The sequence below is a fragment of the Sphaeramia orbicularis genome, chromosome 4 (genome assembly GCF_902148855.1).
Source record: "Sphaeramia orbicularis chromosome 4, fSphaOr1.1, whole genome shotgun sequence".
Lineage (NCBI taxonomy): Eukaryota > Metazoa > Chordata > Actinopteri > Kurtiformes > Apogonidae > Sphaeramia > Sphaeramia orbicularis.
Genome location: NC_043960.1, coordinates 49,588,350 through 49,614,708, shown reverse-complemented (window position 1 = coordinate 49,614,708; position 26,359 = coordinate 49,588,350). Strand labels below are relative to the sequence as shown.

General features: G+C 40.9%; 1 protein-coding gene and 1 long non-coding RNA gene across 2 annotated transcripts in view; one reads left to right on the top strand and one right to left on the bottom strand.

Moving 5' to 3' along the window:
* insrb (insulin receptor b) overlaps nucleotides 1-26,359 on the bottom strand; it is a 350,554-nt gene that overhangs the window by 221,987 nt on the left and 102,208 nt on the right. The window contains exon 2 of the mRNA XM_030132071.1: nucleotides 10,382-10,930. Within this exon, the coding sequence (XP_029987931.1) occupies nucleotides 10,382-10,930 (549 nt within the window). The remainder of the gene's footprint in view (nucleotides 1-10,381; nucleotides 10,931-26,359) is intronic.
* LOC115417921 (uncharacterized) overlaps nucleotides 1-26,359 on the top strand; it is a 145,611-nt gene that overhangs the window by 89,211 nt on the left and 30,041 nt on the right. The gene's annotated exons all lie outside the window — the stretch shown is intronic.

Genomic DNA, 26,359 nt, shown 5'->3' with positions numbered 1-26,359 from the left:
TTACGAGATGGTTTTGGTCAAAATTGAATGTTTGGGTCTTTAAGGGTTAAATTTACAAATCACACGCCTTCATCAGTGATTGAAAAATATTATCCAGGTCAAATATTAGGTATGATGTTTTCGTCCCGGTCGCGGAACGCTGGACCAGCTCTATACTCTCCATCGGGTACTTGAGGGTTCATGGGAGTTCGCCCAACCAGTCCACATGTGTTTTGTGGATCTGGAGAAGGCGTTCGACCGTGTCCCTCATGATATCCTGTGTGGGGTGCTTCGGCAGTATGGGGTCCGGGGCCCTTTGCTAAGGGCAGTCCGGTCCTTGTATGACTGAAGCAGGAGCCTGGTTCGCATTGCCGGCAGTAAGTCAGACCTGTTCCATGTGCACGTTGGTCTCCGGCAGGGCTGCCCTTTGTCACCAGTTCTGTTCATAATTTTTATGGACAGAATTTCTAGGCGCAGCCAGGGGCCGGAGGGGGTCCGGTTTGGGGACCACAGGATTTCATCTCTGCTTTTCGCAGACGATGTTGTCCTGTTGGCCTCATCGAACCTGGACCTTCAGCGTGCCCTGGGGCGGTTTGCAGCCGAGTGTGAAGCGAGCAGGATGAGGATCAGCACCTCCAAATCCGAGGCCATGGTTCTCGACTGGAAAAAGGTGGTTTGCCCTCTCCGGGTTGGTGGAGAGTCTTTGCCCCAAGTGGAGGAGTGTAAGTATCTTGGGGTCTTGTTCATGAGTGAGGGAAGGATGGAGTGTGAGATTGACAGACGGATCGGTGCAGCGTCTGCAGTGATGCAGTCGCTGTACCGATCTGTCGTGGTGAAGAAGGAGCTGAGCTGAGAGACGAAGCTCCCGATTTACCGGTCAATCTACGTTCCTACCCTCACCTATGGTCATGAGCTTTGGGTCATGACCGAAAGGACAAGATCCCGGATACAAGCGGTCGAAATGAGTTTCCTCCACAGGGTGGCTGGGTGCACCCTTAGGGTGAGGAGCTCAGTCACCAGGGAGGAGCTCGGAGTAGAGCTCCTCCGCGTCGAGAGGGGCCAGCTGAGGTGGCTTGGGAATCTGTTTCGGATGCCTCCTGGACGCCTCCCTGGGGAGGTGTTCCTGGCATGTCCCACCGGGAGGAGACCTTGGGGAAGACCCAGGACATGTTGGAGAGACTATGTCTCTCGGCTGGCCTGGGAATGCCTCGGGGTCCCCCCGGAAGAGCTGGAGGAGATGTCTGGGGAGAGGGAAGTCTGGGCATCCCTGCTTAGACTGTTACCCCCGCGACCCAGCCCCGGATAAGCGTGAATAATGGATGGATGGATATTAGGTATGATATTGAGCTAATCACTTCAATGATTCACTAAGGAAAATTGTTAATCTTTAAAATGGCATAATAATCATTAGAATCAAAATTATTGTACTTTCTGGGATATAAGGCGCACCGGAATATAAGCCGCACCTGACTATAAGCCGCGGCTAACTTTAAGTCATACCTGACTATAAACCGCAGGTGTCCACGTTGTCACATGAGATATTTACACAGAAAGATGGTAAACAGAAGGATTATTTAAATATTTATTTCCATACCTTAACTGCTTTTTTCCACCTGCTTTTTTTCCACCTGTAACACGGCAGTAAAATGGCTGGAACATGGCTGGTTAAAAAACCCAGAAAAGTCATTGATCTGTATCTTCATCTTCCTTCTGCTCATTGAAACCACTGCAGTCGTCTTCTTCAGTGTTCTTCAGTTGAACAGCCTCACAGACTCTGTCACACACCTTCTATGTCTCTCCTCTGTTGTTGCTCAATGGCACTTCCATGCTGCAGCTCTATTTCCTTCTTAGACAGACACATTGATTGCTTTTAACTTAAAAGCTGCAAAATGTGCATTTCTTCATTTGTTTTCCATGATGAGGGTTTGTGCATGACACGCACAATGATTGTTCAAAGTTAAGCTTAAAACTTCTCCTCTTTATCACCTCTTCCACTTGTCTGTCTCACTTTTGCGCTTCCTGCTAGAGCGCCCCCTAGTGGCTGTTAGCCCGTATAAATCTATACTCGAGCTGCATCGCTGTATAAACCGCAGGGTTCAAAACGAGAAAAAAGTAGCAGCTTATAGTCCGGAAAGTATGGTACGTTGTTTCACTTTGCTGTGTCTTAACTTATTTTTTCTCTGAGCATCTTAAGCTTTTTGTTTGTCTCACTGCATCTTTCAACATTTTCATCCTGTTGCATTCCTCTCACCTTTTTTTTTTTTTTTTTTTTACAGTTTTTCATCATATTGCATCATTTTTTCAATGCCAAGGGAAATGTAGACAAGCTGCCTGGACCCCAAAACCCTCCTGGACTTCCATGTTTACAGCAATGGACCAACACCCCACCTGCTGGCCCAGCTGGATACCACGTGACCGTGGGAGGTGGTTGAGACCGATCCAGTTGCAGACAGTGGACACAAACACTATGACGTCATCACCACCCAGTTGGTTTGGGTTATTAAATGCACATTCCGTCGCCAATAAATCCTTCTCCCTTAATGAGCTTTTCACTAACAGGAAGTTGGATGCATTGTTCCTGATGGAGATGTGGCAAAGGGATGGGGAGTTCATTCATTTAAATGAGCTGTGCCCTCCTGGCTGCTCTGCTGTTGGTCAGCCCACCCCCATCACTGAGGTGGTGGCCTTGCTGCTGTGTACCAGGACAAGTACACATGCAAAAGGATGAGCACTGATGAGTTTCCCTCATTTGAGTCTCAAATGATCAAGATTGGCTCCTCAAATGTGTTTTACTGTTTTTTTAATCTACCGTCCCCCTGGCCCTGCTAGTGCCTTCTTAAATGGTTTTAGTGACTTCTTAGCATCAATAATGAAACTGGAGAAGGTTTTAATTCTTGGGGATTTTAATCTGAATATTGATAATGACTCATCCAGCCCAGCAATGGAACTTTTAGCTATGACTGACACTTTTAATCTTAAGCAACATGTATCTGGCCCCACCCACAGGAAAGGGCATATCCTGGACCTTGTATTCTCGCTGGGCCTACATGTCACGAATGTGTGTGTTGGGGATGTCCACTTAAGTGATCACTGTGGTGTGTTTTTTGATTTGTGTGTGCCTCTTGAGCCCAAGCCTGTACCTATAAGGGCCAAGAGGAGGATTATTACAAAGTCCTCAGCCCAGGGATTCCGTGCCTTGTTTGACCCTTGTCTTTTTAATGAGTGTTGATGGGTTTATGCAGTGCTTTGCCACACACTGCAGCTCTATTCTTGATCAGGTGGCTCCCCTGAAAACTAATGTCACTCGCAAGTGGTCTTGTCCTTGGATGAATGAAAACATTTTAAACTTCATGAGAATTTGTTGCAAAACTGAGCGCCTTTGGAAATCTACCCAGCTGGAAGTATACAGGTTACATCTTAAGGATCTTATAACCTCTTTAAATAAAATGATTAAGAAGGCGAGATCCAGCTATTTTCAAAAACTCATAGCTACAAACCAGAAAAACCCCAAAGTAATCTTTGACACAATTCAGTCCATTGTGTCCCCTGCTGTCCCTGCTGCCCCCATGCTCTGTAAAGCTGACATTAATGACTTCCTAATTTTTTTTTACTGACAAGATCAGGGATATTAAACAAAATATTCCACCACCCTCTGGCTGTCTGACCTGAGTTGATCCCCTTCTCCAACCTTGGTCCTCTTTCAACCCTGTGGCATTGGAGGACATCTCGGCACTTTTATCTAAAACGAGACCCTCCCCCAACTCTGCAGACATCCTCCCCCATAAGCTTCTTGTCAGTGTCTTTGACACAATTGGACTATGGGTCACAAAGTTTTTTAACCTGTCGCTCTCGACTGGTTTGTTTCCCAGCTCCTTCAAACAGGCCATCGTAGAACCAAAACTAAAGAAAACCAACTTGGACCCCACTGAACTCAAAAGCTACAGGCCGATATCAAAGCTCCCCCTACTGGCCAAAATCCGTGAGAAGGCAGTGTCTAAACAACTAACAGCTTTTCTGGAGACACACCAGATTTATGACATTTTTCAGTCTGGGTTTAGACAACGCCACTCAACAGAAACCGCACTATTAAAAGTAGAGCTGGGTATCATGGCCAATTTCCATAATCGATTCGATTTCGATTCATAAGGTTCTGAATCGATTAATCACGATTTGATTCAATCCAATACCGATTTGATTCAGTATTAATTGACTGATTCAGATTAATTCAGTGATATCAAAGTACAATTTTGAGTTGTAACCTGATTATTTGACTACCGCAGTCATGCAACACATCAATACTGGTATCAATATTGATATTAGAAAGGAAATAAATATGACATTTCAGCAGTAAGTAGCTGAATCTGCTCTTAAATAAGAAATATTCCCATGTTTCTACAGTGGCTCAGAACGGACTCCTTTGGCTGGTGGCTTCTACTCACTGGGGGGGGGTTGCGCTCTGTGATTGTTGGTCGGAGCGTGGGGAGGGGGGTGCGTGAGCGCCGTGATTGGGGGGGTTAGTGTAGCGGTTGGATATTGTCGCTTTACTATTCATCCAAGTTATTATTCCAAGAACAACTGGCTTCCGTGACTCACCTCGGAGAACCTCCAGGAGGCCAGTTGCTTTACACTGCAGGCTCGAGTTTGAGTTGAGGCCGGGAGGGATTCTCCCCACCCTTCCTCCACATCTTTTCTGCACCAGACCCGTCACGAGCGAGACCAGATGTTTGCAAGACGGAGCCAGCTGCGCTTCCGCATACTCCCGGTTCTGCTCTGAAAAATCGATCTCATCCACTTTTAATCGATTACGCAAAATTAAAACAAAATCGATCTAAGATCGATTAAATCAATTTTTTTACCCAGCCCTAATTAAAAGTGTCCAGTGACATCATGATGGCAGCCAATTCCGGGAAATCCACAGTCTTTGTCCTGCTAGAGCTCCTTGCACCTGTTTTAGCACACAGGGTGACAGGTCTTTTAAAGCTGTAGCACCGCGTCTTTGGAATGACCTGCCTCTACACCTACGGTCCATGGACTCTGTAGAGAGTTTTTAAAAACACCTCAAAACACTCCTGTCCAAGCAGGCTTTTGAATTTCCCAACTGACTCAGGGCTGCTACAAACTGATCGCACTTTATGTATATATCATATTTTAACTGTATTTTAATTGTATTTTATCGTGTTTTACTGGTATTTTAATTGTATTTTTTTGTACTGTTTATTTGTACTTTGCACTGTAAAGCACTTTGTGATTCTGTCTGTGAAAAGTGCTCTATAAATAACATTTACTAACTTACTTTTTTTTTTTTTTTTTTTTTTTTTTTTTTTATGTCAGTACTTTTATGGATGTTTATTGCCTACTCTAGCTTTTCCAAAACTTTTGCAAGCAGATATGTTAATAATAATACTTCATAATTGATATGAAATTGTACATCTTTTAACAAAACCCATGCACATTCCTCAAGTCAACCTTAGCCCTGACTTTTACTGTAACTGTTCATCAGCTACAGATATTTGCCATCAACTTGATCTCTATTGGAATCAGCTGTATAATAAATAAAAAAATAAATAGTTTTGGTCAATTCCCTATAGTGTTCATGTGTTCATGTTTCTTCCCACTTACTTATTTACTTATTTTGTTATTTATCCTATTTCTTTGCTCTATTTATTATTTATTATTCTTGTGACTTCTAATGTTTTTAACTTTATGTTCTTATCCTGGTTTTTATCCCAGACTGTTTTTATTTTCTTGAGGTTTTTATTGTATTTTATTGCATCTTGTTTTTATTTATTTGAATTTATTCATTTATTTTATCCTTTTGCTTATCCATGCTGCTATACTGATGAATGGTGGAACACTGATAGGCCGTAAGGTGAACGCCGTATCGTTTCATCCCGTTCCGACATATGGGGCACTACAATCTTTTTACTCAGTTACAAAGATATATTGTTCCTGAGGTAAATGTCAAAAGTTCTCCATTTGCAATCCTGCAGGTTTTTAAAATCAGTGTTTGAAGTCGGTACTACCTAACTTTATTCGCGCAATGTTATTGTTAAGTCACGTGTAACCTGCTGGTCCAATAAGAAAGCGCAAAACATCCAAGATAGCTGCGACCAGGAAACGAGCTTCCTGTAGTTCGGAGGAGGAAAATACAACAAAAAGTTTTAAAAAGCCAGCAAAAATATGGAATATGCACCTCATATCCGTTAAAAAAAAGAAAAAATACAGGATTTTTCGGCCAAACGATGGGAAACGTTAAGAAACTGTGTCAAACGATGGCTTTATTTGAGTGTTGAGAGCAGGAGTATGACTGAAACTTATAAACCTATCACTTCTGACTTTGCCAGTGTTCCAGAAGATGCTGGGTTTCATGTAACATGCTACAGAGGATTCATTGATAAAAAACGATTGGATTCCGCAGAGAAACATAAAAGAGAGAATTCAGATGTCAATGAATCACAGGGAGGCGAGTCTGTGCAGCAGCACCGCAGGATCAACAAGTGAAACGCCCAGGAAGAAATGATGGTCCAGGATGGGTCTACCTACTGTTTAATCTGGTCCTGTTCTGCCTGCCTTGTGCATAATATGTAAAAAAAAAAAAAAAAAAAGGGGATAAATACATCACCGTGTCTGGCAAATGCACAAAGGATCATCTTTCACTGGCACAGACGTTATCAGCAGGTGTGTAAAAAAAAAAAAATCTGTCTCTCACACTCACACACAAATACTGTATATAAGTGTGTAAGTTTATTTTATTCTCTACTACTACTACTGCTATTACTACTATTATTACTGCTACTGCTATTACTACTACTGCTACTATTATTACTGCTACTGCTATTACTTCTACTGCTACTATTATTACTGCTACTGCTATTACTACTACTGCTACTATTATTACTGCTACTGCTATTACTACTACTGCTAGTGCTATTACTACTACTGCTATTACATCTATTACTACTACTGCTACTATTACTGATCATGACTCATTCTCTCTCACACACAATGCTGCTTGCAGCTTTGTGAAACTAGGTGTATGTGTGTTTCAGAAATGAGCCGTCTTCAATGTCAGCTACAAGAGCTTCTCTTCTGTGAGCAGATCATCAGACAAAGAATTATTATTGTTGTGAACCACCACCACCAAACATTCATACACCAGAGTGAGCGGCACTGAGTGAAGTGTCTTGCCCAAGAACACGATGGACTGACTAGGACAGAGCGGGATTCGAACCGCCGACCCTTCGGTTATTGGACAACCTGCTCTACCATCTGAGCCATGGCCACCCAGTCTTGCTGACAATGTGTCATTATTGCTCCTTGGCAGTTTGCCCTATCCATGCCTCCAACATGTGATGCTCTACACCAACACTGCAAAAGGGCAAACTACCAAACAGCAATAATGAGACATTGTCTGAAAGGTATTATGTGTGCACCCTCACTCACTGGTAGTGGATGGCACATTGAGGATGGGGAGTTAACAGTGACCTGGATGACTAAAAATCCTACTCCTCAAAGTGTTTTGCAGTTTGTCCACTGCACTTGGAAACTAGGCAAATGTGATACAGACAGGTGTTCCTGTATGTCAGCAAGACTGTCTTGCACTGATGTGTGTCGGTGCCAGCACTGTGTGAATGTTCAGAAGGACACAGAAGATAGAGCTACATGGGATGATGTTTCTGACAGTGATGGTGATGATTAGACATGTTATAGAACCATGAAAAATCCTCTAAAAAAAGCATCCATTGAACAAAAATACAAGTGTACAGTGTACTGTGTAAAAAAACAGACTGAGATCTATTAAAAAACATGTATTGTTACATGACAAACGCATCATTGTTAAAAGAAGAAAAGAAACCCTGCAACTGTAAAAACTGTAAATGTCAAGCAATGCTGTTACATTGATGTATGTGTGTTTGTGTGTGGCCAAATTCACCATGTGTAATATGTGAAATCAGTAGAAGCGTTTTCTCACAAATTTCCAAGATTTCATGGTCTAAATTCACATTGCATAGTAATAATTCATCAAGACTTGTCTAAAATGTTAATATGTATAAATATAAATTTGTGAGAGTTTTTGTGTAGCTAAAATGAATGTTGATAAATAAAACAAGTGAATCTAGCATCACAGAATTTTCGTTTTTTTAATTTTATATTCATATAGATTTATGGCGTGTGACAAAAAACTGCAGGATATATTGTGGAGAACTTTTAACCCAAAGTCCATGAGGGTACAGTCTAAACAAAAATGCATTTAAAAAGTAGTGCCCAGACACGGGAACGAAAATCATTTTCTAGTCACTTTTCATGGTTCACCTTATGGCCTATGAGCACTTTTTGTCTTGACACTCGATCAAGTACCTGCCTAATAGGTTCAATGTGTGTTTTGTTGTAATGCCAAAGGCAATCACTCTGTCTGCAAAACAAATCTATGATCACCAATGGAAGCAAGTGATGTTTTCATTCCAAACGGTTTATGTAATGATTTCCGTGGTGTTGAGGGTTGCTCCTAATATCTGCAGGCAGTCGGGGGTGGAGGGGGGTTGTGGTGGACACACCATGCCTTCCGATTAGCATCCATTGACTGGAGTGTTGTGGTCACGTGATCTGTAATTATGGGATGGGGACCTGTTTGATGCGTCAAATGACTCCAATACATTGTTGTGTCAGGGCACCGTGCACTCAAAGGTTACACCGGGACTTTGTGCACTGGGATAGACTGTATCATACACATGTTTGCCAGGAATTGTACAGATTTTCTATCTTTTGGTCCAAAAATAGCTGTGGTTTTGTTTGGTGCTGCAGCCAGAAGGCCAAGCATCCTGCCAGTGTGTCAGTCTTTCCTCTCCTACCATAAACACAAAGAATGGTTTCTATTGTAAGACACTTACAGAGAATGCTTATTATTTTTTTATGGCAATTATAGCTTGTGTTGTTTTTTTTTTGTTTGTTTTCTTTTCTGTCTCTGTCAGAGAGGTTCGCCTTCAGATCGTGACAACCTCAGCCATGTTTATACTTGTACATCAACTGTTACAGCTCCCCGAAATTTTTTTTAATTTACCTTTATTTTGCCAGATCTCACTGTTGGGAAAATAATACAAGAAATGTGTCTCTGTATCTCCATCTCTACAAGTACATGTTGAGTTGGTTTACAGTTTCCATTTTAAGTGTGATTGATTTCTTGTAGGTGCTTGGTTAAAACCGTCACCATAAATGGATTTTACTGGTTCTTTGCCTTGTAGTCATGTCGAGATTTATTCAACTTTTTGCATTGCAATGCATTTACTTACATTTTTTTCTACATTGCCTTTCATTTCAATGTGAATACTCTGGCCAAATGAATGTACATGCAGGTGATTCTCATGAACATCGTGCAACTTTAAGGCCCACTGCAAACATTTCCTATTGCTCTGTAATAGGATCCAAGTTCACTATTCAGTTTGGTATTAAAATCATTTGAGATATTTGCAGAGGCTGTGAGGATGTAAATTTATTACAGCAACATGTTTTTAATAATTGCAAACTTGAAATAAACTCATTTTATTTTTTGTGACTGAAGTGAACATAAAGCAGATAATGGATAGTTTAATCGTGTTCAGACTTTGACATCTGAGTGTCGCTCTATTCGCCGATCTAAGGCATTCATATGGAGAACTGTGGTTTGATTCACACACTTAACGTCAACTTTTTTAATAATTTTATTAAATTCTCAGTCAGAGAAAACACTTCAACGTTGGTTCAGTCACACATTAAAATGAGAGGCTGATAACTGACTCTGTGTAGAGGTGAGAAATTGTCAAGTGTTAGAAACTATTCCTTATGGACAGTTTTGAGAAGTGAGTTTAACCCACAACTATTTTTGTCACAACTTTAAAATGATTTTATTGTCTTTCCCAAGTGATTTTTACCATTTGTTACAATATTATCCTCTGTATTTAGCATTTTTCAGTGAAAATCAGGTATTTTCCTATATTTGATTTATGATCATGTAGATATTCCTAAAAGCTCAGATTAAACTGGCTATTAGATCAAATCAGGAAAAAAAAAGGGGGTGTGATAATACAGGCTGACAGATCAGTCATGACAAGATACAGAACTGGGACTGACTTATGCTTTTTAGGTTTTTGTTGGGGCCAGTCCTGACTACTTGTGACTGTGGAGATCAATAACAGATATAGTATTTGTAACTATACATTTGCAATTAAAATGCAGGTTGAGTGTTTAGAAGTCTGAATAACACAAACTCCAGGAAGTTAAAATGCAATGTATGCATGTAGTTTTCCTGTTTTTCAGCCCCAGTTCATGGTTCTGACAAAGAAACTACCATAGTTGTAATTCATAACGGGAACAGCTGAGGAACATGACTGAAAAGAATAGATGTAGTGTATGTTGTGTGTCTACTTACTTCTCTGACAGTGATCCTGCGACCAGCATCGACCTCTGAAGTGTCCATTGATAGTGTTCTGTGAACAAATGGTCTGGCCTTGGGCCGTACCAGGACATACATCCCCACATTCCCTCTCATTCTTATTTTCCACAATGTAATTGTCTTCCACTGAGTCCAAGATTTTGGACCAGTCTAAGGTGGCCAGGTAGCAGAGGTCCGGATTTTTCTCGATCCTAACTGCGCCTCTGGTGATATTCATGAGGCTGTGGAGACCCACCTCTTTCATTTGCAGCATTTCATAAATGACCAGAGCATAGTTGAAGAACAGGTTGTTGCCGCGGATCACCGTCAGGTTGGGGAAGAGGCCAGTAAGGGTCTCCAGGCCATAGACCCGGAACAGCAACACATAATCGGTCACCACTCGTAACCGAGGATAGCTGAGGCCCCGGAAGTCCTCGGTCTTGGTCTTAAACATGAGTAGAATCTTCAAGTGGCCCTCAATGATGGTGCAGTTCTCCAGCGACTGGAGGTTGGTCACATTGTTCCGGATGTCCTTGCTCTGGCAGACTGGCGGGAGAGAAAAATAAGACATTCAAGAAACGGACTGTGACTCACAGACTTCTTATTTAGGTGGACTTGAACATTCATTCCAAGAAGATACCTTATTAAAAAACATTCAATTACAACAGTATTGAAGTCACTTGAGGCCATGAGTATTAGCCATTCCACACCAGTTCATGTAAAATTCAGAATTGTCCTCCATGTCCCTCTCCATGTCATGGCTTTCACATGAAAACTCTTTAAATTCATGTGATCTTGCAAAACTGTTTTGTGATTCAGTATATGCACCGTGGCTACAGGTGGCACTTTAAGAGTAAGGGAAGAGTAAGAGTAAGAACAAATAACCCTTCATCATGAAATGTTTCAGGCTAATAAAAAAACTGTGCTTCATGATTATAATTATAATTACTCTTCATGTACATCTTGAATGTTGAGAACAAACTTCAACTCAATCCAGTGAATAGGTCATCTAAAAATGTTGAAAATGGCCAGCAAAAATTAAATTTTCAGTTGAGTTGAATGATTGTGAAAAAGGGCAAGAATTTCTCTCCAAAAAATCCCTTCAATGAATCTCTGTGACTGATGGGAATGATCCATCTTTGTGAGACTCAAACTGAGCAACAAGCAAATTTATTATTATTCACTGAGCGGAGTCAAGGCTTCGTGACAGAGCACTGGTAGGATCTGTGGCAGTTGGCTGGGCAGGTTTGGGTAGTGCTCCAACAACCAGCTACAACAATTTTAATGGCAAGGAGAGGCAGGACCTGTTCCAAAAGGAGGTGAGAGCTGGGATCGAGGAGGAGCGGGCAACACAGATGGTGGGACTAAGGCAGCAGGGGGCAGCATAACTTTCAGTCCGAGTAAACCATGCAGAGCAGGATAGTAGCATTAATATTCTTATGAATACCTGAATCATCTTTATTTATTATTGTTTAGTATTTGTTCTACTTTCACTGACAAAGATGACAAACATTCTTCACAACACTGTGCATAATCTAATCAGTAACTAGCTGGATTTCATTTTTTCATGTATACGATGAAGAGCTATTGTTAATGCATTTAATCTATTGTTAATGCATTCAAAACCTGGGCTTTTCTCACCATGACAAATAAAAAAAAAGGTCCATTATGCAAATGTGGAGACATGGCATTCCTTGCAATTATTTGCGCTGCGTCTTCCACTAACAGACAAAACATGTAAAAGAACCATCCTCAGTTTTAAACTGCATTAAAACAAATGGATAAGAACAACAGAGGCTTCTTTTTTCCCCGTTTAAGCCATGAAACCACTAGCAATTGGCATTAGGCAGAATCTGACTGACAGCAAGCACTCTCTCTCCCTCCATCCCTCCCTCACTCCCCCCCATCTCCCTCAATCGTCCTCTATCGCTCTATCCCTTCCTCCCTCCCTTGTTCTCTCTCTCTCCCTCTCCCCTCCCCTTTCTCTCTCTCCTCATACAGAACGCCTCTCTGTCTTCATTGGCTCCACCACCATTTTTCCAGAGAGGAAATTATTGTACGGCAGTGTCTGGTCCAAATGAAGCAGAGATGAAGGGGTTAACAGACATGAATTCCAGAAGCAAAACGCTTATCCAAGCTCATTCATACTCTTTAGCTCCTGCAAACACACAGAAGCCCGCATTTGGTCAGGCAAATGCATGCACACACACATCAGAGGAGAGGGGAATTCATTAGGGGACAGTTACTTAAGGAGATGAACAGGGGAAACAGCTTTTGCAATTAACAATAGTGATGTCCTGATGTGGATTTTTTTGCTTCCAGTCCAATCCAAATTTTTTTTAGGATTAGTTTTGCCGATACTGATTTGATACCAAATCTGATACCTGATCTGATCTTTTTACAATGAAATTTTGATTTAAATTTGGAGTCATTATTTAGCCATGTAATAATGCTATTATTTCACTTGAGATCAAAATTGGGCTGAATGTGGAAACTGAACTAAAACAAGTAAGACACCATTGACTCTGAATAACTTTAGTATAATTTTTGCACTTTCCAATTTCCTTAGTGAAAAGAATGTCAGTTTATTTGCGCGTTGGATCAAATAATTCCACAAAAGCCCCACAGGTTGAAAAAAATCTGACTCACGCATCACTACCGTACACTAAAGTGAAAGTACAACTTACAGATGCTTGACTAATTCTTCTAAGCATCCCGCTGTTGTGAAGCTAATTTTCCTTTTCCCTACCTTCGGAAACTTTAATTTGACGGGGCAGGACTATATTACAGTATCAGCTGAAACAACAACCACAAAAAGTATAAAGGTAAAAGGATATATAAAAAATATCTACAGGGTGTCCCAAAAAATGTATGCACGCTTTAAATATTTGTAAATTAGGTGTTTATTAAAATTCATTTAATTTTCAAAATCTAATAGAATTCACAAATATGAACTTGCCAAACAGGTGGATCGGATGGAGGGATTTCATTGAATACCCTCCGCATTCACTAGATCTCACACCACTAGACTTTTTTTTATGGGTATACCTAAAAGACAAAGTCTACGCTATGAAACCTGCAACAGTCGCTGAATTGAGAACAGCCATTGAACGTGAATGCACGCAAATAGCAAGGGAATTGTTTCATGATGTGTGCGATTTCATTGCTTCGTGTTGTCACCAGTGTCTGGACCAGAATGGACATCAGTTTGAGTACAGGCAGTGACAAAACAATAAAATGATGTTTGTAAATTTTGTTACATTTTAAAAATGAAATTAATTTTAATAAACACCTACTTTACAATTATTTAAAGTGTGCATACATTTTCTGGGACATCCTGTATATAGAAATAATTTCTCTTGGTTCTCCTGTCAATTACACCAGATGAGCGTCCCGCCTCCTGTGTGCTCTCTCGTAGATAGAGTGGGAGCAAAATTACAAAGTAAATATTACAGGAGTAAGACACACTATATCCACCAATTTGCTGAGTTGAGTTTTGTTTCAGCCGCCATTTGACTCTTGCACTCAGTAGAGGTTGTTAGAGGAGCAGAAAATTATACTTTCTTGGAGATCGGATCGATAGAATTCCAGGTAAATTCATTTTTTTTTTTTTTTATTGTTTAACTTAATGTGATGAATGGAAAGTGAAACAGTTGAGCCAGCTTAGCTTTTGCAACTCAAATTCTACCCAGTACATCATCAGAGTTTAATGTCATATTAATACTTTTTGGAGCCTGGGCTAACAAAAAAAAAACACTTTTACTGATCAATTTAACAGTTAGCTAGATGAATCATGAATTAACAGGAGGGTGTTGGGTTTCGTGAGCTATTGTGTTAGCAAGACAGTAGCCAGTGCAACACGTGTATTTGACTCCAAACAGAATGCCTTAATTGGCAATGAACGATGTCTGCAGTTAAGTCTGTGTGACCAGTGTGTTTCACTTTGAACACATTACAACCATTAAAGGTTATGTGAATTGTGTATCAGCAAGAGACAGGGCTGGGTGATATGGAAAAAAAATCATATCATGATAATTTTTTTCATATCAGACGATATCGATATGTATCATGATATAAATAAAATCACTACTTTTGTCAAGCTTAAATTTCCCGTTACTCATAAATTAGATGTGAAAACATCAGAAGGTTATTTTTGATTTAAATATGATGTATTTTCTGTCAGAGGCTGAACATGACAGATGTGCTGAAGAACATTATATAACTGTTTCAAATAAATAAAACAGGTACATATATTTAAAACTAAACTAAAAGTCTGACCAGCAGGCAAAAGCTTTCAAGTTTTAAAAGAGAACACAAACAAAACAGACCATCTTCATAAAACAATGCCAGGGGTATATACAGTGGGGGAAAAAATTATTTAGTCAGCCACTGATTTTGCAAGTTCTCCTACTTTGAGATGAGAAAGATGAGAGAGGTCTGTAATTTTCATCAGAGGTACGCTTCAACTATGTGACAAAATGAGAATAAAAAATCCAGGAAATCACATTGCAGGATTTTTAAAGAATTTATTTGTAAATTATGGTGGAAAATAAGTATTTGGTCAATAACAAAAGTTCAGCTCAATAATTTGTAACATAACCTTTGTTAGCAATGACAGAGGTCAAACGTTTCCTGTAAGTCTTCACCAGGTTTGCACACACTGTAGCTGGTATTTTGGCCCATTACTCCTGCAGATCTCCTCTAGAGCAGTGATGTTTTGGGGCTGTCGCTGGGCAACACGGACTTTCAACTCCTTCCACAAATTTTCTATGGGGTTGAAGTCTGGAGACTGGCTAGGCCACTCCAGGACCTTGAAATGCTTTTTACGGAGCCACTCCTTTGTTGCCCGAGTGGTGTGTTTGGGATCACTGTCATGCTGGAAGACCCAGCCACGTTCCATCTTCAATGTTCTCACTGATGGAAGGATGTTTTGGCTTAAAATCTCACGCTACATGGCCCCGTTCATTCTTCCCTTAACACAGATCAGTCGTCCTGTCCCCTTTGCAGAAAAACAGCCCCAAAGCTTGAGGTTTCCACCCCCATGCTTCACAGAAGGTATGGTATTCTTGGATTACAACTCAGCATTCTTCTTCCTCCAAACACAACAAGTTGAGTTTTTACCAAAAAGTTCTATTTTGATTTCATCTGACCACATGATATTCTCCCAATCCTCTTCTGGATCATCCATAGGCTCTCTGGCAAACTTCAGACGGGCCTGGACATGTACTGTCTTAAGCAGGGGGACATGCCTGGTGCTGCAGGATTTGAGTCCCTCTCAGCGTAGTGTGTTACTGATGGTAGCCTTTGTTACTTTGGTCCCAGCTCTCTGCAGGTCATTCATCAGGTCCCTCCGTGTAGTTCTGGGATTTTTGCTCACCGTTCTCATGATCATTTTGACCCCACGGGATGAAATCTTGCGTGGGGCCCCAGATCGAGGGAGATTATCAATGGTCTTGTATGTCTTCCATTTTCTTAGAATTGGTCCAACAGTTGATTTATTCACACCAACCTGCTTGCCTATTATAGATTCACTCTTCCCAGCCTGGTGCAGGTCCACAATTTTCTTCCTGGTGTCCTTCGACAGCTCTTTGGTCTTGGCCATGGTTGAGTTTGGAGTCTGACTGTTTGAGGCTGTGGACAGGTGTCTTTTATACAGATAATGAGTTCAAACAGGTGCCATTAATACAGGTAACGAGTGGAGGACAGAAGAGCTTCTTCAAGAAGAAGTTACAGGTCTGTGAGAGCCACAAATCTTGCTTGTTTGTGGGTGACCAAATACTTATTTTCCACCATAATTTACAAATAAATTCTTTAAAAATCCTACAATGTGATTTCCTGGATTTTTTTTCTCATTTTGTCTCTCATAGTTGAAGTGTAGCTCTGATGAAAATTACAGACCTCTCTCATCTTTCTAAGTGAGAGAACTTGCAAAATCAGTGGCTGACTAAATACTTTTTTGCCCCAATGTATGTGGGGGCATGTTCCATAACAGCCCTAACTGCCATAACTGGCATAAACCGAAAATGAAACAAAGGGGAACTAGACAATATTTTTACCTTAATTAAACAGTTTCAAAGTAATAGTGATGGTTAACTAACTTGTTAGGGGGAGAATGGAAGCCCTACGCCTTCCCACTAGCGCCTCTAGGGCCGAATATGCCACTTGCAACTTCTCAGTGCCATCCTTGTAGCCTAGATCTCATCTCGGTGGCCCAAGATTTCGTCTCTCGCAAGAAACATCACAGTTTACGGCACTACCATACAAACTCCCTGCCAGGTAATGCTGGCTAGCTGTAAACAGAACTCAAGCCAGCCATGCCTTCATTTCACAAGCGCTTACAATGGCAGAGCTGGCAGAGATAAATTCTCTATACTCTATGTATCTCAGTGGATTTGTGCTCTTGATGGTGCTATTGGTTGTAACAGCGTTTTTTCGTTTATGAACTTATTTTATGAATGATGCCTGAAGGCTTCTTGGCTAGTGGAGATGTTAGCATACTCACTAGAAATCACGATTGTGTCACATAGGTGTATGTTTGTTCAGTTTACTAGATCGGTCTTTGTCTTCCTCAGGAGTGTGTGTTTATTACTAGCCACAGAATTTTGTCAGTTGAATCTAGTTTTTGTGAGATGTATGTATTGTATGGCCCATATCTAATTGGTTTCATCTGAATAGCAACTGGCGTAACAATTTGCCTTGATGTTCGATCTTAGCTGGTGTTGTATGATACTTGTCTTTTGTACAGTAAATGTTAGTCCTGGGATGATAGCGCACTAATTGCTAATGGGGTTGGGACACAGTGACAGGTGGGTTAATGTTTAATAGCCTGTTAGCTCTTAAGCTGTGCGGCTAACGTTACCAGTAAGGTGACCGCCGGTTACCTCTTAACCTGTGCGGCTAAGATAGATAGATTGCTTTATCAATCCCCAAATGCGGAAATTAAAATGACTCGGCCTCATAACACTCATCACACAGTACAAAAAACATAACATCACTATGGACTCTGCTACAGACCCTGGTAACATCAGTGCAACAGTCCAATAGCAATTTTAATAAAGCCCTCATTATAAAAATGCACAACAGCATGAACAAAAGAGTTCCTAAGACATTCAGTAGAACACCGGGGCAACACTATTTGCTCATGAACTAATTAACATTAGTGGTATGGTGCTTGTGGCTGTAGACCAAGCCACAGGTTCCTGTTTACATGTCCTCCCCTGGCTCCGTCTGCAGCCGCTAGCACAGAGCTGCTAACACTAGCATTAACAAATTAACAAATTTTCTACAGAAGAAACATTCATTATCTCCCGCTGCAGCCCAAACATTAGCATGTGTGCTGCGGCTGGCTCTTATACCTGTGCTGTGTGCGTCAACCTAACTTGATGTGGCTCTAGTGTGATTGGTTCGGTGTGATGCTTCTTAATTATGATTGGCTGTTCTTATGTCTGTCTAAACATGGACAAATGAATTCTATTGAAATTGTATTGAGCATGTCTCATATTTGTGTTGAGGAAAATTTATTTAGCGATATATATCGATATCATTTTATCACCCAGCCCTAATGGGAGAGTAGCGGTTGTGTGAGCTATTGTGTTAGCAAGAGAGTAGCCGGTGCAACACGTATAACTGACTCTGAACAGAATGCCTTAACTGGAGAGGACGAAATACCATCACTTTTTGTAGTTAAGTATGCACAACCAGTGTGTTTGACTCAGTTTTACCGTTGTATCATTTGCGAACGATTCCTTCTAAAGAACAAATTTTTTTACTGTATCACTTCGTGAACTGATCTGTTCTTTTCTCAGTTCAGTTGAGCTCATCAGTGAGCGTGCAGGTCGGGAGTGGAACTGCTGCGTGATTCGGTCTGTGCCTGTGCTGCAAGCCTGTGAACGAGGCATAACCGTGCTGCGAGCCTGCGAGAATGAACCTTCTGCGAACGAGGCAGCCAGCATTAGGCTGGCTCCCCATCCACTGTACTGGCTGGATGCCAGAAGATTCATTGTAAATGTACCACTCAAAGTAATGTGTCACTCGCAAACATCTGTGTACTGGTATGTACAGGGTGTCCCATACAGGGTGTCCCATAAGTCTCCATACATAGGAGACATAATACATATGGTTCTAACATGTATTTCTTTATATTTCTTCTTTATAGCTCTTCAGCAGTGGAGGACATGCATTGAAATGTGTTCCCAACAAAATGGCAGTCATATAGAGCATATTATATAAATAACAATGGTTTATGTCAAGAAAGTTTTTTTTACTATGTATTGGGACTTATGGGACACCCTGTAGTATGACTTGTTCAGTTGTGTATCAGTTCAGGTAGTCAGACTATGCACTGCACAGCCAGGGCTCTCACCAAGCACTGAACGATTCAGTGAATGAATCTTTTGAATTAATCTTTTGAATGAACTGATTGTAGTGATTCAGTACTCTCAAAAGAACTGCTTCTACCATGACTACTCTACACTAGTTTAGCGGTTAGGCGATAGTCTATCAACGGGGGTTTCGTGAGCTCTTGTGTTAGTGAGAATGGAAGCGTGACATGTATTTGACAAGGAACAGAAGGCCATAATTTGCACAGAACATTTCTTGCTGCATTTTAAATAGAAACCCTTGTTTTAACATGAGCAGTTAGCCCTTTGTTGTGAGGTGGATAGCATAGAGCTGCACTTTTGGTTGGTCAAACATCAAATTAAATTGATGATATTGGTTGATGCAACTTTTTCTATTTATCAGAGCAATTCACTATTCACTGCTAAATTCACCACACATAAGTCATGTGTAGTCTTGCTGATTGAGGCACAAACATATTTTCTGGAGACTATGATCATTAGCGTGCATTGCGATAACTGGTGTGTGTGTGTGTGTGTGTGTGTGTGTGTGTGTGTGTGTGTGTGTGTGTGTGTGTGTGTGTGTGTGTGTGTGTGTGTGTGCGTGCGTGTAGTCAGAGGTCCTCTGCTCTGGATTGTCTCTCAGAATCAGCTCCCAAGTCATCAGTTGGGTGTGGCATTGAGCTGAGCAGTCATTCATTCCTTATGAGGAATTAGTCAGAGATGTTTGGATCATAATGGCAGTGTTTGGTGATTGATGTCACCAAAGACTTTATAGAGACCTGCATTCAGATGAGAAGCTTCCCACAGTCTCTCTCTGTCCTGTTAAAGCATTAGGCTCCTTTAATTGAATAGCTCCCTGTGTACGTGATCCAAGGTGGTCATTCATTTCATATGGAGGATTTGTATGAAGTTTTTGAGCTTCATTTATTTTTATTTTACTTATTATTTTTCATTTATTTATTTATTTATTTTTTTTATTTTAGCTTTATTTTTTAAGGTTTATTTTTATTTCTTACGTATCTTGCCAAAACCTGTATGTGTGTGACTATTGCCACGTTTCTACTATGTGGTACAAGCTCAACTCGACCCAACTCGGCCTTTTTGCGTTTCCATTATGAAAAAGGACCTGGAATCTGGTACCCGGTACTAGTTTTTTGGGATCTGCTGTGCCGAGGTTCCAAAACAGGGCAAGAGATACTAAAATGTGACGTGTAAATATTGCAGACCACTGACTGGTCAGAGAGTAGTCTCTGCATCATTGCGTCATCAGTGTGCAGCCCGCCATATTAAAAAACAGATTTGGAACTTTACAGTAAATATACCGTAAATATACATGATAACAGCCGGAAAAACTACACCGTGATCGGTCAAGGAGGTTCAGACATTTCTGTCCTTCGTGGCCGACAAAAAAATTCAGCGTGAGCTTGAAAGGGACAACAAGTGAGTTTATCAGCAACTCTCTGAGGAGATGTCACAGCAGTTACATGCCGTGTCGCTATGACAGCCAGGTACTCTAAAGTCGGTAGTATCCTGTAATGGAAACGGTCTCCAGGGATAGTATCTAGTACCCGAGTTGAGTCAAATCAAGTCAAGCCAGTTCCACATAGTGGAAACACGGCAAATGTTGAATGTGAATTGCCTGCAACAGGGGTGTCCAATCCTGGTCCTTGAGGGCCGGTATCCTGCATGTTTTAGATGTATCCCTCTTCCAACACATCTGATTCAAATGATAATACCTGTTATCAAGCTCCGCAGAAGTCTGATAATGACCGTCAGGTATGCTGGAAGAGGGAAATATCTAAAACATGCAGGATACTGGCCCTCGAGGACCAGGATTGGACACCCCTGGCCTACATAGTGGTTTTCCTGTCAATTGTATGGCTGTGTCTCTGTGGAGCCTTAATCAGCTGTAACCTGACACCTGGGCCTGACACAGAGCCCATGGTACTTTTGCTTACCGAAAGATGTGCTGAGGGCAGAGACGATTCCAATCAAAGCAACCAATCAAAACAGAGGAGAGGCGGTAGAAATAAGCGCTAAGGGCTCTTGCTTCTCCCCCAGTGCCGCAGCCCCCCCTCACCTCCACATGGATCGGACGGTGGTGTTTGGAGCAGTGGCTGGTGCTTCCTGTTAGCAGCTCTTGCAGACCATGGATCCATTCTTTTGTTGTTTTCTCAGTTCGATTCTGCTCCCAGTCTCCCAGTGAAAGTACTTTTTTTTACCATTCGTCGCATACTTCCGTGTGTGAGCATAATGTACAAAAACAAACACCCTTTTGTCTTAATCATTTGTGCCAACTGACGTAAGGCTTTCCATCCATTCCCACCTCCTCTATCCATGCCCAACACCATTAATTTTTCAGTCCCCTCTGAACCTGCAGGACATCTTCCCCGGTCCTCATCTGCTTACCTTCCATCTCTACGACCATCACGACGTACAGTTGGCTAGTCTGAACTTGTTGGCTCCAAACTGGTTTGTTCGTCTCCACAAGACCCACCCCCTCTCTACTACTGATTGGCTAGTAGCCGTAATTGAACTTCTTGGGAGCAAAAGCCATTGGTTGAGAGCCAGAGGTTAGTCAAAGCCCAGGTCGGAGCCCTAGTTATTGTACTGGTTCCAATCTCTTTGCACGCATGATATATATCCTGCATTCCCCCCCTTGCTGATCGCCACACGCTGGAAATCCGGCATGGTGTCAGAATCCTATCACCCCTGCATAACCCACCATTCGGGATGAACAAGCACGTTTTGGTGTGTAATTTGCAAGGATTTTCACAAAACCCTAGGAGCAGAAGTAGGATGAAAAAGTGTTGATGTAAATTATTATCATGTAGAGTAACACTAGAGTAGAAACAACTCTGTAAAATTAACTCTGTGGGAAGAGTCATTTTTACTCTATTTAGTAAGAGTAAAAATTTTCTTCAATTTGAGTAAAATGTACTCGGACAAATTTCCAGTGTAAATAAAGATACACAATGTCTTCCAGAGACTTATTAGCATACAGATAGATCAGCATGAAAAAGACATTTTAGAGAGAAAATAAATAAATAAATAAATACATACATACATACATACATACATACATACATACATACATACTCCACATGGAAAGGACCTGGTCCAACTGCAAGGATTTGGTCCAACTGGGAGAACCTGGTCTAACTGGGTACGGTCTTGCTTTGAGATGACATTGGTAAACACTGCGCCCACACATCACCTTGAAAAGGCAATGTGTGTATGTAACTTTTTTTTTAAAATTATGTAAAACTATATATCATTGTTCCATTTCAAGGCTTTTGTTATGGTCAAGGCATTTTTATTTTATTTACTTTTTAGCTTACCGGCTGACAGGCCGGAAGCTATTGTCATCGTGTGGCATCCGGCAGCAGCATCTGTCGTCATCTGTCGTCCGTTACAAAACTTTCCATCGTCTTCTTCTCCAAAACTACAATTCCGATTGACTTCAAACTTGGTATACAGCTTCTTTATGATGATGTCAGCAAAACTTAGTGAAATTATTTGGATCCAGATCTGATTCTGGATTTGGTGCGACTTTGAAAAATTTCCCCATTATAAGAGATAGGAAGTGGATCGATCCAATAACTCAATAAATATAAATGATATAAAGTTGAAATTTCTACAGTCCAGCCCTGATGGGGAGATGACTAAAACATAATGGCCACATGCTGATCAGGATCTTTTTCTGGATCCGGGAACTTATGGAAAATTTAACATGGGCTCTTATGGGGAAAAAATTTCAATCGTCTTTTTCTCTGAAACTACAGTTCTGATTGACTTCAAACTTGGTATACGGCTTCTTTATGATGATGTGAACACAAGGTATTGAAATTATTTTGATCTGGATCTGATTCTGGATTTGGTGCGACTTTGAAAAATTTTCCCATTATAAGAAATAGGAAGTGGATTGATACAATAAATCAGTAAGTATCAATGATATCAAATTGGAATTTGAATTTTTTACATATCTGATTGAAATATGACCAAAACATGGCTATTTCTGTAATATAATAAATACACATAACTGGGTGATAATAAATGGCATCTGGAGACATTTCCCAAAGCTTTTAATTTGGCTGGTAAGCTACTGGGCCATTGATCAAAATGTTATTATTGTTTGGTCTGGGAGAGCATTCATACCTGCAAATGTGGTTTTTATCAAACTAAAAAGTCAAAGTCCAAATGACCAATTAAGGTAGGTGTGTTCTCAATGTACATTTAGGGCACTTCTTTTCCTGATTAATCATTTACTGCAGATTTTCACACAATAATGTTCAATAACAACATTAACAACTATGTCACATGAAAAATAAAACATGTCCCTAAATTCCTGGTAAATCCAAGCATCAAGCATTTCCACTAGCTGAGCTGCAGAGTAGATTTGACCTGTTACTGGTCACATCATTTTGCAGGTGCAAGCTAGATATTAACTTCCCATTCTGTTAATGATTAGAAAGACAAACATGTCAACAAGCCAGGTACAAACTCTGACCTGCAGCCTGTCAATGGAATAACTTCTCCAAATGAGCAGCAGCTAATAAAGCATGTAATCACTACAATGCACCTCACAGTTTAAATCCAGATTTTTTTATCCAGGTCTGTTGTCACTTTTTAAATTATGTACAGTGTGTTTGCGCTTGTCGTTTATTTGTCTACTGTGTGCCATGCTGCTGGTGCACTGTAATGTCCTACCCTGCTTCCCGAGTGTTTGCATTCTTCACATAGGCTACATGTATTCATTAAAGTCCGCCCATACTTCTATCTGTCCGTCCGTCCGTCCGTCCGTCCGTCCGTCCGTCCGTCCGTCCGTCCGTCCGTCCGTCCGTCCATCTATCTATCTATCTATCTATCTATCTATCTATCTATCTATCTATCTATCTATCTATCTATCTATCTATCTATCTACCTACCTACCTACCTACCTACCTACCTACCTACCTACCTACCCAGTTTCTCAGAATCATAATCAGTTTATTTGCCATTTGCAGAAAAACTGCATTGGAAAATGAGTTGCAAGAGCACAGCATAAAAATACATATAAGACAGTACAATGGCCCTGTAGCTTACCGGCCAAATTAAAGCATTGGGAAATGTATCCAGATGCCATTTATTATCACCCAGTTATGTGTATTTATTATATTACAGAAAAAGCCCATGTTTAGGTCATATTCCAATCAGATCTGTAAAAAATTCAAATTCCAACTTGATATCATTGATACTTACTGATTTATTGTATCAATCCACTTCCTATCTGTTATAATGGGAAAATTTTTCAAAGTCGCACCAAATCCAGAATCACATCTCGATTGAAATAATTGCAATACCTTGTGTTGACATCATCATAAAGGTGTATACCAAGTTTGAAGTCAATCAGAACAGTAGTTTGGGAGAAAAAGACAAGTGAAATTTTTTTCCCCATAAGAGCCCATGTAAAATTTTGCACAAGTTCCCGGATCCAGAAGAAGATCCTGATCAGCATGTGGCCATTATGTTTTGGTCATCTCCCCATCAGGGCTGGACTATAGAAATTTCAACTTGATATCATTTATATTTACTGAGTTATTGCATCGATCCACTTCCTATCTCTTATAATGGGGAAATTTTTCAAAGTCGCACCAAATCCAGAATCAGATCCGGATCCAAATAATTTCAGTAACTTTTGCTGACATCATCATAAGGAAGCTGTATACCAAGTTTGAAGTCAATCGGAATTGTAGTTTCGGAGAAGAAGATGATTGAAATTTTTGTAACGGACGACAGACGACGACAACAAACGACGACGACAGACGACGACGACAGACGACGACGACAGACGACGACGACAGACGACGACAGACGACGACGACAGACGACGACGACAGACGACGACGACGACGACAGACGACGACGACAGACGCTGCATGACAACAATAGCTTACGACCTGTCGGCCGGTAAGCTAAAAATTAGGACCAATGGCCCTGTGGCTTACCGGCCAACTTAAAAGCTTTGGGAAATGTATCCAGATGCCATTTATTATCATCCAGTTATCTGTATTTATCATATTACAGAAATAGCCCATGTTTTGGTCATATTCCAATCAGATCTGTAAAAAATTCAAATTCCAACTTGATATCATTGATACTTAACTGATTTATTGTGTCAATCCACTTCCTATCTCTTATAATGGGGAAATTTTTCAAAGTTGCACCAAATCCAGAATCTGATCCACAGCCAAATAATTTCACTAACTTTGGTTGACATCATCATAAAGAAGCTGTATACCAAGTTTGAAGTCAATCGGAATTGTAGTTTTGGAGAAGAAGACAATTGAAATTTTTGTAACGGACGACAGATGACGCCGCCGGACGCCGCATGACGACAATAGCTTCCGGCCTGTCAGCCGGTAAACTAAAAAATATACAGCATACATTATTAAGTATGTGATATGGAGTTGTTAAGACTACGCATGGCACTGGGAAAGAAACTGTTAGCAGACCGAGAGGTAGAACATTTGATAGAACGATAGCGTCTGCCGGATGGAAGAAGAACAAAAAGACCAGTGCCAGGGTGACTAATAGGGTCATTTAAGGCCTGGGACAGAAGCCTAGAGCTGTAAATGACAACAAGATCTGACAGGTCAGTACCAGTAGTCCTGCGGGTGAAACGGACGACTCTGTTTAAGGATTTTCGATCCTGTATAGTTAGATTACCAAACCACACTGTAAGAAATGGCATCCTCCTTAGATCTATTTTTCCTGTTAGCGAACTGCAAAGGATCAAAAGAAAGAGGAGTATGACGTTTAATATAATCCAGTATAAGCCACTCAAAGCATTTCATTAACACAGAAGAGCGATCAGCCTGTAATCGTTAAGACAGGGCACAGGTGACTTTTTAGGTACGGAATTATGATAGATTCCTTGAAGCTACGCGGAAAAAGGCGGTGCTTCAGTGACAGACTGAACAAATCCGTGAGCACAGGGGAAAGCTGTTCAGAATATAACCTGGCAACCCGAGGAGGGATACCATCTGGGCCTGCGGCTTTCCTCATCCTAGTTTTCTGTGCCTCTGTTATCATGTTGTCATGTTTTGGGTTTTTTTGCAGTGGCAATGAGGAATTCGCCACTGACGAATGTATACAGGGGAAACCCTGCACATGGGTTCTGCTTGCAAAGTGTTTGCGTTCTTCACATAGGCTACATGTATTAGTTCGGTACACCTCCATATTGTATTCAAGGTCCCGAACCAAAACGATTTGGTACAAATGACTGCACGGTTACACCCTGACTGAGTGACTGAGTGACTAAGTGAGTGAGTGAGTGAGTGACTGACTGACTGACTGACTGACTGACTATGCCAACACTGGCTTGGGGAATGAAACAATGAACATGTAAACAGATTATTTATATTGATCCACATCGTTACGTTTACCTGGACTTTTTTGCATTGTTTGCATGACTTATGAAAATGAATGTTCTATCGATACTGCTGTTTACATGCAGCCATGAATGCCACAATTAACAATATGTTTTTTCTCCAATTAAAAACAGGGTGCAGTGTGTGAAAGGGGCCTCCCTCTTTCATTCTTTCTTGAAAAATCCAGCTAATCGATTAATCGTTTGGGCTCTAAAATCAAGTGT